The sequence below is a fragment of the Zea mays genome, chromosome 5 (assembly GCF_902167145.1).
Source record: "Zea mays cultivar B73 chromosome 5, Zm-B73-REFERENCE-NAM-5.0, whole genome shotgun sequence".
Classification (NCBI taxonomy): domain Eukaryota; kingdom Viridiplantae; phylum Streptophyta; class Magnoliopsida; order Poales; family Poaceae; genus Zea; species Zea mays.
In genome coordinates, this window is record NC_050100.1 from 89,332,866 (window position 1) to 89,346,875 (window position 14,010).

General features: G+C 41.1%; 1 protein-coding gene and 1 long non-coding RNA gene across 2 annotated transcripts; both read left to right on the forward strand.

Annotated features, from left to right (window-relative positions):
- Nucleotides 1-666: 666 nt before the first annotated feature.
- On the forward strand, nucleotides 667-12,886 carry LOC103626681 (V-type proton ATPase catalytic subunit A-like). Its single transcript, XM_008647075.3, has 19 exons — nucleotides 667-942; nucleotides 1,562-1,688; nucleotides 1,787-1,842; nucleotides 1,931-1,987; nucleotides 2,084-2,195; nucleotides 2,290-2,327; nucleotides 2,440-2,541; nucleotides 2,638-2,694; nucleotides 2,783-2,854; nucleotides 3,000-3,101; nucleotides 3,211-3,406; nucleotides 3,679-3,785; nucleotides 4,525-4,719; nucleotides 4,833-4,919; nucleotides 5,195-5,299; nucleotides 5,465-5,562; nucleotides 11,595-11,673; nucleotides 12,304-12,392; nucleotides 12,480-12,886. Exons 1-19 carry the CDS (start codon nucleotides 871-873, stop codon nucleotides 12,592-12,594), a joined length of 1,866 nt encoding a protein of 621 aa, XP_008645297.1. The 5' UTR covers nucleotides 667-870; the 3' UTR covers nucleotides 12,595-12,886.
- Nucleotides 5,569-6,745, forward strand: LOC118472033 (uncharacterized). The gene is made up of 2 exons (XR_004849497.1): nucleotides 5,569-5,674; nucleotides 5,785-6,745. It is a non-coding gene; the product is annotated as an uncharacterized lncRNA (long non-coding RNA).
- Nucleotides 12,887-14,010: the final 1,124 nt, after the last annotated feature.

Below are 14,010 nucleotides of genomic sequence, written 5' to 3' on the forward strand. Positions count from 1 at the left end.
GGAGAGGGCACGGTCGATGGACTTGAACGCACATTTCGACGCGTCATACCCCACGCGCCACCTAGAGTTCCAACCTGACTCACATCACAGCGCGAGCATCGTGGACGCGGGGTGGGGAGGGGGTTGGACGGTGTCTGTTGCGAACGGGGACGCGGATCCCGGGCATCGCGAACACAGCACCGAGGCTGAGAGGAATGGGGGCGGGGGCACACGGGGCCTCACCCTTGCGAATTTCTCCCTTAGTGGATCTATTTGGTTAGATTGTGGCTGCTACTATGAGCTATGAAAAAGGTTGATGTGAGTCGTGAACCGCTAAAAAGCTATAAATCCATGTGGTGGAAACTACTAAAAGTCAATATTTTTTCATATATATTTTCACGGTTCCACTCAAAAAGTCGCCAAAAGCACATGAAGAGTGTGTTTTTAATTTTCACTGCGAGAAAGTCATTTTTTAGAAAAAGTTGCTTTCTAAATTCGTACATTTCATTTAGTTTGTGAATTTTAGAGGTTAAAAGCCAAAATTAAAAGTCAAACCAAATACACTTTTATCCTTTTTATAGTAATATAGATATAGATTTAAATAAATAAATCAATTAAATTTAATAGAAAGTTAAATAAATTATAAATGGGAAGGGATACAAGTCACATCTCCTCACACCTCATCACAACACGAGACTCTGCTCCATATAAAATGGAGCCAAATAAAAATCGACGACGACATCTATTTAAGGCTGAATCTACCTCGCCTGCGTGGCCCTCCCCTCCTCCCCATCGCGTCCTCTCCGCTACACCTCGCCGATCGGATCGCGACGAGACGCCGCGCGATCCGACCTAGGCTGACGCCAACGACCACTCTCGCCGCCGGCGGTCATGGCGTACGGCGACCGCGTTACCACCTTCGAGGACTCAGAGAAGGAGAGCGAGTACGGCTATGTCCGCAAGGTCCGCGTCTCCCCCTCCTCTCCTCGTATCGCTCGCATTGCTTGCGCTAGATCCCGCTGCCCGATTTCGCGCGATCTCTTGTGGGCGCGGGCTGCACGGTACAGTGGCTGAGTCGTCGGAGTCTGGCGTGCTCGGATCGAGCTGAATTGCTGCCAGATTTGGTTACGTGCGGGTTCTCGGTTTGGGATTTAGGTGGTGTTGACGGTTACTGTTGTGGATCACTCGGGCGTGACTGGCCTTGTCCAGGTGGTGCTGGAATAGTGGGATGTAGTCAGAATTGGTGGGTGTGGCTTGGTCCAGTAGTTTTGGAGATTTGTGGAGTGGTATTTTCATTGTTTCTGTGCTATTGTTTGGTCCAATGGTCGAGTTGGTTTGCGTTGCCATGTAATTAGTCGAATTAGTGGATAATGCACATAACTTTACCTTTTTTATGTAGAAGCTAGATTCAATTGTTGAGCTTCTAATGCTTTGCATTTCTTGTACCTTCGATGCTATATCCTATATTTACCTACCTTGGGGAGATCACATCTTCTGCTGATTTTCTTCACTATCGTTATATATATAACAAGTCCATTTTGTTTATGACGAATTGATTAACCTTTATGCTGGGTTATTGCAGGTCTCTGGACCTGTGGTTGTTGCTGATGGAATGGGTGGTGCTGCCATGTATGAACTTGTCCGCGTCGGGCATGATAACCTCATCGGGGAAATTATCCGTCTTGAGGGCGATTCAGCTACAATCCAAGGTATACAACATGGCAGATCATCTAAAATACATTACTCGCCCTTGAGAAGTTCCTAGACATGGTGCTAACCTTGTAAGCGCTGTCATTTTGTGTTACAGTTTATGAGGAAACAGCTGGACTGATGGTTAATGACCCTGTTTTGAGAACGAGAAAGGTGTCTTATAGTTCATTTTTATTCTTACTATATCTTTTAATGCCATTGTTTTGCTATCCTTTAACACATAATGGCTATACCCATGCAGCCTCTATCAGTTGAATTGGGACCTGGAATTCTTGGAAATATTTTTGATGGTATCCAGGTGCGCTGAATGTGACAGGGTTCATTTTGCGGTCATCTACTTTTGTTCTTGTTTTTCTTTTAATTTGCCCTTACCTCTCCTCTATTGTGTTTGCAGCGCCCTCTAAAAACCATTGCCATTAAGTCAGGAGATGTGTATATTCCTCGTGGTGTTTCAGTTCCTGCCCTTGACAAAGATGCATTATGGGAATTTCAGCCAAAGAAACTAGGTAGTGACTTAATGTAGTACCACATTGTCCAAATGGTCTTGCATACTGTTTTTGTTATCTCTAAGTTGTATGTGATTTCTTGTTATATTTCCAGGTGTTGGAGATGTCATCACAGGTGGAGATCTATACGCTGTAAGTTCTTAACATTCATTCTGAAGACTAGCCGTCTATGATATGGACTATGGAGATGGATGCCGTTGACCTGTGTTTACATCCTAATGATTGCTGACTGTGTGTGTTGCAGACTGTCTTTGAGAACACATTGATGCAGCACCATGTTGCTCTTCCACCGGGTTCTATGGGGAAAATAAGTTACATTGCACCAGCTGGTCAGTACAACCTTCAGGTTAGTTGATGTTATGCCTTATAGAAAGTCTTATTGATGTAGTGTCTTCTACCTCTGAGCTTTAATCTCAATCCTTGCTATTGCTTTTTTATGCAGGACACAGTGCTAGAATTGGAATTTCAGGGCATAAAAAAGAATTTTACCATGCTTCAGGTGAAAAAAATGCTACTTCTCATGCAGAAGATCAAATTTCGTAAGGATTGAAGCATCCGCTTAATGTGTTTAATTCATTTCCTTGCAGACATGGCCTGTGCGTTCACCAAGGCCTGTTGCGTCGAAGCTTGCTGCGGATACACCTCTTCTGACAGGGCAGGTTTGTCTATAAGTTGCCTTAGCTTGGTTGTCTATAATTGTCAGTTTTTGCTAAAACTTGAAATCGCCAAGCATTTTCAGACGATGTTTCCCTTTATCTTACTCCATTAAATCTTGAAGTCTTGTATGCTTTCAAATGGTTTCAGCGTGTACTGGATGCACTATTCCCCTCAGTTCTGGGAGGCACTTGTGCTATTCCAGGGGCATTTGGTTGTGGTAAAACTGTCATTAGTCAGGCACTTTCCAAGGTGATTTCTCCTCACCCTTTACTACTGCTCCATATGTTGTAGCTGTACATATTTTTTCTTTTTTATTGTCCTGATGGTCTCATCTAGCTTCCCCTAATGTTATCTGCAGTACTCCAATTCTGAAGCTGTGGTTTATGTGGGCTGTGGTGAACGAGGAAATGAGATGGCTGAGGTTCTCATGGACTTCCCCCAGTTGACGATGACATTGCCTGATGGCCGTGAGGAGTCAGTCATGAAGAGAACAACCTTGGTGGCTAACACATCAAATATGCCTGTTGCTGCTCGTGAAGCCTCCATTTATACAGGTAAAACTCTGTTGCCTTGATATTTAACCTTTGGTCGTGTAGCCACAGATATCAAGTCTGAAACTCTTAGTGCTGTGGTAGGAAACATATCAATATCAGAAATATTTCACAGCAACTTAATCCATCTATTACCAAAATTGAAATATTTGGTTAGGACTAGGAGACAGTCTTGATGATATGGGTGCCTCTGTCCATCTGTCAGTTGTATCTCTGCTTGTCGCTGTTCGGTGTGGAGTTTCTGTTAACAATCATATTGTACCTTTTTCCCGCAGGAATTACAATTGCCGAGTATTTTCGTGATATGGGCTACAACGTTAGTATGATGGCTGACTCCACCTCACGATGGGCTGAGGCTTTGCGTGAGATCTCAGGGCGTTTGGTATGCTACTCATCTTCTGTCCTCAAATTGGTCTTTTAAAATAAGTAAATAAGAGATAACATAGTATAGAAAATGTTTTTTAAATAATCTCTGGTTCATCATGTGTCATGCCAACATGATCTTTAGTGATGTTTCTTACTCCGTCCATTCCAAATTGGAAGACGTTTTTGGCTTTTCTAAATACATAGCTTATGCATTTAGATATACAATGTCTAGATACATAGTAAAATCAATGTAGTAGATTTCTAGAAAACCCAAAACATCTTATAATTTAGAACAGAGGGAGTATTTGTCAATTACCTATATTTTTTTGTTGCTGCCTGAATCTGCTGTCACAATTTGGTATGATGTCCCATTTATGGTTCCATCATCTGGCCACATACCAAGATTGACCCATAAACTTATATGTAGGAGCATTACTACATATAATTTCAAAGTTAAATAGTATGTTATTAATTTGTGATTTATAAGCTTACATTTTGATACTGATAATTAAGAGAAATGAATGACTCGGATGGGGCAACGTTAAGTTGCAAACAGGCCCATAACACTAGTGAAGCAGTTTGAGCTATGAATGAATGACTCGGATGGGCCAACGTTAAGTTGCAAACAGGCCCATAACACTAGTGAAGCAGTTTGAGCTATGAGATAATATGAAATACTTCAAACTTCTGTTTTGTTGATCATTTTTCACATTTTATCTGTCTTCACAACTAATGGTGCATTTTCCTTGGTCCAGGCTGAAATGCCTGCTGATAGTGGTTACCCAGCTTACTTGGCTGCGCGTTTGGCATCCTTTTATGAACGTGCTGGTAAGGTGAAATGCCTGGGAAGTCCAGACAGGACTGGCAGTGTCACAATTGTTGGAGCCGTCTCTCCTCCAGGTGGTGATTTTTCAGACCCTGTTACCTCTGCAACCCTCAGTATTGTTCAGGTAAGACGGCTGCCAATTACTTCAATACTTCAGTCCCCCAATCATTGGTCCATCCTGATTTACAGTGTTTGTTGTTTCAATATATTGTTAAATCATGTGCTGCTTTTTTGCAGGTCTTCTGGGGTTTAGATAAAAAGCTCGCTCAAAGGAAGCATTTCCCATCTGTGAATTGGCTCATTTCCTATTCGAAATACTCCAAGGTTATTTCCTGAATTGTGTAAAACCTGTTTGCACATTTATTATCTCTAGAAGTTTCATGCAAAATATGGAGAATAATAAAGGAAATATAAAGGTTGTTGAAAATGTCTACATTATTGTGTGAAGTGGCAAGGATGCTCTATTGATTTATTTACCATAATGTTTAGTGTGTTTGTTTTCTTCTTTCCCTCTCAAATATTCACAGTTCTTCATTTGCTTGTGTTGTGTTCTTCTCCAGTGATGATGTTATGTGACCAAACCATTTTATGCCTTGCAGGCCCTTGAGTCCTTTTATGAGAAGTTTGATCCAGATTTCATTGATATTAGGACAAAAGCACGTGAGGTGTTGCAGAGGGAGGACGATCTAAATGAAATTGTGCAGGTAGGATTTGCTCATCATCTTTTCCATTTACTTGCACAAAATACCATGATGTTTGAACTTTTTTTCCTTATTATGTGGCATTGGCATGTTTTGTCATGCAGCATTCAAATGAAAATTTTTATCAATAGCACTCCATTGTCTTGATTGTGACTTCCGTGTGTTCAGCTTGTTGGTAAAGATGCGCTGGCAGAATCTGACAAGATTACACTGGAGACAGCAAAGCTACTGAGAGAAGATTATTTGGCACAAAATGCATTTACCCCGTGAGTCCCCTAGTTATTTCAACACATTTATATGACACCCGAATTTAAGGACAAATCCGAATGCATCTTACATGCGTGACAGGATCAAGTATCACACATATAATGATTCAGGGTACAGAAATCAATATCACATCTTTATTACATAATAGGATTTCTGTATAAAATAACTTAATAAAATACACTATATGGTGACAACGATCATCTACAACCATATTTGACTAGGAAACGACGGTCTAGACCTCTTCGAACTCATCTTCATCATTTTCCTTCGGTGGTATCTGTTCTTGACCTGGTTTGATTATAGCAAGGGTGAGCTCTCATACGATCATCGCTCAGCAAGTGTGGGTAAAAGTGTAGTGTAAGACTTACCAATGAGAATTGTTATGGCTGAGCATTGCTTTTAACTTTTGTTAGCCAAAATTTTATTAGAAATTACTAAGGGAGTGTTTGAATGCATTAGAACTAATAATTAGTTGGCTTAAAATTGTTAGTGGAATTAGCTAACTAACAAATATCTACCTAACTATTAACTAATTTACTAAAATTAGCTAATAGTTGAACTATTAGCTAGGGTATTTGGATGTCTGAACTAATTTTAGTCGCTAACTATTAGCTATAGTGCATTCAAACGCCCCTTAAGTATAAGTAAATACCATCCCGAATAAATGAGAGATCATAAGTAATAAAAATTCCCATAATGCAAATGCATGACAGGTTAAGTTTAGTTCCATCATTTAATCATGTGAGTGTCTGAGCCGCTCTTGACCGTGAGCACGACTAATACCAGTTTTACACTCTGCAGAGGTTGGACATCCGTCTAGCCAGGGTTTGCAAGGCCCTTAGACACTTCCGAGGTAAATGGCTAGGGATCCACTGCGAGACCTTTATAAAGTTCCGCTTGTTCGGAAAACCCCGCTATGGTTTCAGGCAAAAGGGAGCATAGTCCTTTTATCCACGGTCTGTAACCCTATCGCAGTAATTACAGACAACACTATGTTCTGCAGCGATTCACTCTCTGCTTGCCCTTTCGGGTAAGGTAATTTCTTACTAGTTTTCCTAATTAATTGGTCAAGGGCGTCCCATTCCACCCTTGTGGTAGCATAGTTTTCCCGGGTGGTTCTCTATGTTCCAATTAACAAAATGATCGTATCATGAACAAATGAATAATTCATTGACAATTAAACAGTCAACGATGGTAATAAGGCATGATCATGATTCATATATAATATAAATCTCAAAACCTGGTAGAGCAATAGCAAGACTACCCAATAATTCATTAGTATGCAAGGTGTAGGGCTGGTAACCTATTAGGTCCCATCAAGTTAACCTGTCAATGCAAGCAGGATGAGATCATGAGTAAATATTATTAGGTAAAAAATGTGATCAAGGACACAACTTGCCTTTTTAGTGCAACACCAGATATTTCCCCAAGTTTGGGCGTCAGGTTTCTCGTGACCTCGCTTCTACTCGTAGCAAAACATACATATAAGCAAATAATGAATAAAATAACATTACACCAAAGATGAAAACAAACCACACAATAATATTCTCTACGCGTTGATACGAATCCGTAGGTTCGAGAACCACTAAAATCGGAGTTACGGTTAAAATATATGGTTTTTTCTGAAGTTTTAGGTGATTAACTAATAAAAGTATATTCTATGTTAATTAATATAAATCATGTGAGAAAAATATTACTTTTTTTCTTGAAAGCGCAGGAGAACTGCGTGATATTATATTAAAGAAGAAAGACAGATACAGAAAAACAACTGGGGCCCCTACGGCGGCCAATAACAGGTATACAGAAACCCATCCATGACTAAAGAAAAAAATAACAAGAACTACCACAATGCTAGCTAACTAGCAGGGAGGCCCGGAATGGGGGCGGTGAGCAAAGACAACTTCTTTGCACCAGCCATCTCCCACAGGTGAACCTCCAACTCAACTCTTCTAATAGCATCAGCAATACTGGGGCTCTTATTGTCAAAAACACAGCCATTGCGCTGCTTCCATAAGGTCCAAACTCCTAGAATGACTAGAGAATTGAGGCCCTCCCTTGCAATTCCAGAGACCTTGGTACATAACGTTCTCCACCATTCAAGAAAAACACTATCCTCAGATTGGGGGGCAAGAAACTGAAGGTTCACTTGAAGAAGCAATTTAAACCAAAATTCTCGAGCAAAGACACATCCAATCAACATATGGTCCAAGGTTTCTTGATCCTGGTCACATAGTGGACATCTCTCTGGATGATCCATGCCTCTTCTCTGCAGCCTATCTGCTGTCCAAACCTTCTTGTGTGCGACCAACCACATAAAAAACTTGGTTTTTGGAGGAGCCCAAGTTTTCCATATTCTATGAAAAGGCTCAAACTCAGAAGATCCCAAAAAGAAACCCCTATATGCTTCCTTTGAGGAGAACTTTCCGTTTGCAGCTAGGCGGAAAAAATGCTTGTCTTCAACTTGAGGTCTTAGAACAATTGAGTCAATTAAATCCCACAAGATGAGAAATTCATTGATAATTCCAACAGAAAGAGCTCCTTGAATGTCAGAAATCCAGCTCTGATTAGAGATAGCATCCACCACTATTCTCTTGCTAACCCTTCTCTTAGGAATGATCCCAAATAATCGAGGGACTAAATCTGCAATTCTGTGACCCGATAACCACCTATTAGTCCAGAAAAAGGTTGTAGCCCCATTTCCAATCTCAGTTTGCATAGTCATTGAGAAGAAATCTTTCACTTTTTTAGGGACCTGGATAGCAAGAGAGGCCCACGGGCGAGTTGGCTCAGTTTTAGCCAGCCAAAGCCATCGCATTCTAAGAGACCATGCAAGTTCTTTTATGCTGGAAATGCCTAGACCACCCAATTCACGAGGCCTACAAACAATTCCCCAAGCCACGTGACAATGACCACCTTTTACATCTCTTCGGCCTCGCCACAGAAAACCTCGACGAATCTTATCAATGGCTTTAAGGGCCCAAGCTGGAAGGTCAACAACCATGGCCAAGTAGATCACCATCCGTGTGAGAACATGCTGGACGTGCACCTTTCGACCAGCTTTAGTCAATAACTCAGCCTTCCATCCAGAGAGTTGATTTGCAATCTTATCAATAATGGGTTGAACTTGGATTTTTTAAAGCTTTTTAATGGCAAGCGGTAAACCTAGATAACGGCAAGGGAATTCAGCTAACTCACAAGGCAACATATTCTTCAGCATAGCAAGGTCTTGATCTCCACATCTAATAGGGTACACGCTGCTTTTCTGAACATTCGTACGTAAACCCGAAGCATCTCCAAATAGCTGAAGGCAATCCAGAATAACATTGATATCCATGGCTGCCGGCCGAAGAAAGATCACCACATCATCCGCATAGAGAGAAACCCGGTGTTGCAATGCCCGAGGAGCAAGGGGCTGCAGCAATCCATCCTGTGCGGCCTTATTAATCAAAGAAGCCCAGAGTATCCATGACCAAGATGAACAAAAAAGGAGACAGAGGATCCCCCTGTCGGAGACCACGACGATGAAGAATAGGTTGTCCAGGTAAACCATTAAGTAACACCTGAGATGAGGAAGTCCATAGCAATCCACTAATAATATCTCTCCAGACTTGGCCAAAGCCCAAATGTTGTAAGACTTCCAGGAGGAAGGGCCATGAGACTGAATCAAAGGCCTTTGAGATATCAAGCTTTAGAAGCATCCTAGGTTGCTTTTGCTGATGGAGATAGCGGGTGGTTTGCTGCACCAACATATAGTTGTCTTGAATGAAACGGCCTTTAATAAAAGCACTTTGGTTAGGAGAAACCATATCATGAAGTCTTCCAGCCAAACGATTAGCAAGGACTTTGGTGAGCAATTTTGCAACACTATGAACTAAATTTATAGGTCTGAAATTTTTAACTTGATTAGCCCCCTCAAACTTTGGGATGAGGGTGATATAAGCAATGTTAAGGACCTGAAAATTGGCGAACCTTCTGCTCCCAACCGCCGAGAAAACAGCCATAACATCAGCCTTAATAATCTCCCAGCAGACTCTATAAAATTTGCCTGTGAACCCATCCGGCCCTGGAGCCTTATCCAAAGGAAGGTGTAAAATTGTGTCCCATACCTCCTTCTCCGTGAATGGTGCATCTAAGGCTGACAGATCATGGCAAGGAATTCCCAAACTTTCCAGAGAGATAGTTTGCTAATAAATAACTAATTCAACTTTTAATCTAAGTTATAACTTGATTAGAAGTCATATTTTAGTTAAATTATAGATGGATCAGAGTTAAAATGCTACATTAACTTAGATTAGGAGAGTTACTTTAATAAACATAGGCTAAACAAATTAGTTATTTATTTTTGAAAACATGTTGTATAATGAAATAATGTTGTTAATGTAGGCAATTTATTTACGAAGCTATCGCAACTTGAACGGACCAAATCAAAGTTAAAATGAGAAAGATATGAGCTAAATAAGTTTTAGGACTTGTTTTTAATTAAAATATAAATTCTAGGGACCTAACCGTGGTAACCAAGGACCTTTCTGTAATTTATTTTTAACTGATCTGGTCTGCGAGTTATTTCACTGGTTTTCGGGGGACTGTAGTAAAAGGCGCACAACTATTCTAACACAGCGAGATCTGGATCGCTCGATCTACATCTGACGCTCCAAGGTTTAACGGAGCGAGACGTTACCTTGCTTCTAATCGTGGCCGGACGTGATAAGATCGACGGTCCACGAAGGCACGCTCCTACTCTCTTTCCCCTCCGACGTACTTCACGGCGGCGTGAGCGCCACGGTGGAGACACTCCGACGACATGCGACCCGTCGCCCCTACGCGCCAAACTCCACGAAAATTGGTGCTACACGCAGAGGAGATAAGGACGAACTAGAAGGGTGGGTACTCATCGACATTCGGGGAGTTGGCAGTGCTAACAACGGCACATCGCAGAATCGAGCCGACGTTGGTCGACGGCGAGCAACTCCCGCACGCCCGACCCACAGCTCTGCATGGCGAGACCCGAGCTCCATCTGTGCACCCCGATGATGCACCCTGGCCCACCCCCGAGGCATCAGCATCGCGTATCGTTGTTCCTCCCATGGCGGCACTCGTTTCTCTCTGTTTCCTCTCTGTGCGTTCTCCGGTCGACGCTCTCGGCTCGGTTATGGAGAAGGGCACGTGAGACTCAGGTTATATATACCTCGGCGAGCGGAGTCTGCTCCACAGGGATTCAACCGATCCTCAACCAACACGCGGAATCGCCACGGCTGACGGTGGTGTTTGAGTGATTCTGTTGCACGAATTTGTGTGGCGTGGTCCGTGGAGGTGATGAGTCTGATAGCAGGGACCCATCCGCAGCGACACAAAGCGAGAGAGCAGAGGTGTGCGGCGCGGGTACACGGCTTGAGGGCGAGCCCCATCTGTTAGTGAAACCAGAGAAAAGGAAAAGGGGAGGGAGAGAAGTGGGCCGAGCGAGGGAGAGGGTAAGGGGCCGCATGGTGGGAAATCGGTAGTGGGACGCGGAAGGTTAGCAGGCCGGCGGGGAGAAGCACTGGCGTGGGTTCTAGCCTAAGTAAGGTTTTTTTTCTTTCCTTTTTTTCATTTTCTGTTTTCTTATCTATATTTCTATTCTATTTTCTATTTCAAATTTCAATTTAAATTTGGTTTGGAATTTCAAATTCAAGTTAAATGCACAATAGAAAAATTCCAGTATGATATGCAATTATAATTTATCAAGTTATTTATTTATTATCCTTTTTAGGAAAATGTTTTAAGTATGCAATTCACACTCAAATATAGTTATTTTAAGAAAATATTACTTTGGGGTGTAAAGTCAAATTAAAAGTTTATTTTAAAAAATATTACTTATTGTTGTAAAATGAAGTACTTCCTAATATACAATCTTCATCGGGAGACACTTTAATTTAATTATTTTTTGGAAAAAAAATACTAGACCAAAAATCAAGATTTTGGGTGTTACAATTTTCTACTCATATTTCTCCATTTTATTTTTTAAATAATTCTGACAAGTGTTGTTTAATATTAGATATGATAAGTTCTGCCCATTCTACAAATCCGTTTGGATGATGCGCAATATTATTCACTTCAACACATTGGCAAATCAGGTAAGCTCTCAACTAGCAGTACTTCTGTAATTTTTGAGTAAATGTTTTTCCTGCAGATTGTTTTGCAATGATCAAGGAAACTTATTAAACTTCTGATTGTTTCCTAACCGGTTATCATAATATATTATTGCTGTGAAAGGGCCTTCTGCTGAGTTGTTTAGATGGAATCAGGTCCTAAGTTTGGCCCGTGTGAGAACGGAATTTTAGGTTGTGGTTAATAAAATCTCCTCATCTATCTCACATTAAAGCACAGACCTAGGACCTGGCTCTGGCTCTGGCTCTGGTTGTGATTGTTCTTACATGGTCGTTTTTTATGGGTGGGAGAAGGGTTAGGGAGTTTTCTCACGTTGGTGGGACAAGGGTTCGAGAATTTTCTCAACCTGCGTGAGAATGTTTTCTTTTCAATGCAATATCCAGTGCTGTTTTATCCTCGCAGGTCGAATTTTTTATAAACTAATATTGCTCCACCTGCTATCCTTGTATTCTTTTGTCAAGATTTTTAATGACAAATTCCACCTGAGTGCTAGAAGGGGAATGTGTAGTCTTTGGAATGAGCTGCACTAATAAATAACTTGTGAAACAACATTTGTGGTTTATTAAGAATATTTTATATTCTTGTATTGTTTGTAGGCTGTGGAGCGGGCAGCTGGTACTGATGGCCAAAAGATAACATACGGTGTCATAAAACACCGTTTGGGCGATCTATTTTATCGCCTAGTGTAAGTATTTCTTTTTGACATATTTTCAACACTAATTTTGGCGGCATCGTCATGAAAGAATCCTTTTATTTATATACGAAATTACAGATCTCAAAAGTTCGAGGATCCTGCCGAAGGTGAAGAAGCTTTGGTCGGCAAATTTAAGAAACTGTATGATGACCTCACCACTGGTTTCCGCAATCTCGAAGACGAGGCACGGTGAACTAGTGTAGATTCTGTGTAAACAAGGACTGCCAAATGTTTTATAAGATACATAAATTGTAGATTGAGATCATCTGTAAGAATTATTCCCACCGTTGCACCATCTCTTCGCCACCACTGTTTTAGTCATCGGTGCCTGATGGGCACCCTGTTTATTTCATGTATCATTTATTGCTGTCATTGTAATAAGCGATGGGCATGATTGTAGTTGAATAAGTACAATGTCCATGTATTCAGACACCAGTATCGTGCTTATTTGTTTGTTAAAAAAACTATGTTGCCTTTTTGGGATTTGTTCGTGCTTATTGCATATGATGGTTTAAAAAAGACTAACGTATGAGTAAATAAACTTATTATGAGTGCTTGAGCATAATCCGGGTGGATTTTATTTTTCTAAGGGCTTGTTTGGAACCTAATTTTTCTAAGGGCCCGTTTGTTTCGTTGAAATTGAATTCCATTTTAATAATTATAATTTAGACAAAGCTAATTAAGTTTATATATTTATATATGTAATATATTTGAATAATATCCTAAATCATATGAGAGAGATAGTTATATACTACATTTATGTTATATCGAAGCAAGTAGAAGAGTGCTATAAGTTGTGCATCGGAAAAATAGTATGTAAATCTATAGAATCAATTTCTATCTCTCACCTCATGAATTTGAGATAGGCTAATATGATAACTTTGAAAAGTGGTGGAATGTCACATTCTAAAAAAATAGTCTATTCTATTAGTAAGATTTCAATTCATCAAAATGAAAGGAAACAAACGGGACCTAAGAGATTTTTATTTTTTATGGGAAAATGAACTATTTTTTTTGGAAAAATAGAAATCGATTGGAAAAAATAGGTTTTTAAACTAGCCCTAAGCTGGTGTTCGAGGTGTTTGGTATGCCCTGCTCCACTCTAGAGCAGCTTTACTTTAAGGGTGTGTTTGGTTGAGGAGCCATTAGAGTAGAGCGACTATATTATAGTTTCTAAGAATTGAGCCATTTCATTTTGTGTTTGACGAGTAGAACGAAATCTCCATTTTTGTTTGGTTGAAAAGTAGAACAGAGCGGAGTCGCTCTATTCATTGTTTGGTTGAAGAGCCATATGAGTGTGAAGTGGAAGAGAGTGCTCGCGTCCGCGAGAGCGTTCGTATCCTGTCGTTTTGGTGGAGCGAGAGCACCCCAAATATGTCGGGGACCATAATTAGGGGTACCCCCAAGACTCCTAAACTCGGCTGGTAAACACCATTAGCACAAAAGCTGTAAAGGCCTGATGGGCGCAATACAGGTCAAAGCTCTGTCCGCTCAAGGAACACGATCTCGCCTCGCCCGAGGGCCTCCTCAAGCAACGGGCGCACCTTCGACTCGCCCGAGGCCCAGCTCGGGCAGGCTTCGCGGAGAAGCAACCTTGGCCAGATCGTCT

Coding starts and splice junctions, on each gene's coding strand:
- LOC103626681 (XM_008647075.3), top strand. CDS start 871: ATGGCGTACGGCGACCGCGTTACCACCTTCGAGGACTCAGAGAAGGAG. Junction 1,689..1,786: donor CGATTCAGCTACAATCCAAG/GTATACAACATG, acceptor TTTGTGTTACAG/TTTATGAGGAAACAGCTGGA. Junction 2,196..2,289: donor ATTTCAGCCAAAGAAACTAG/GTAGTGACTTAA, acceptor TTATATTTCCAG/GTGTTGGAGATGTCATCACA.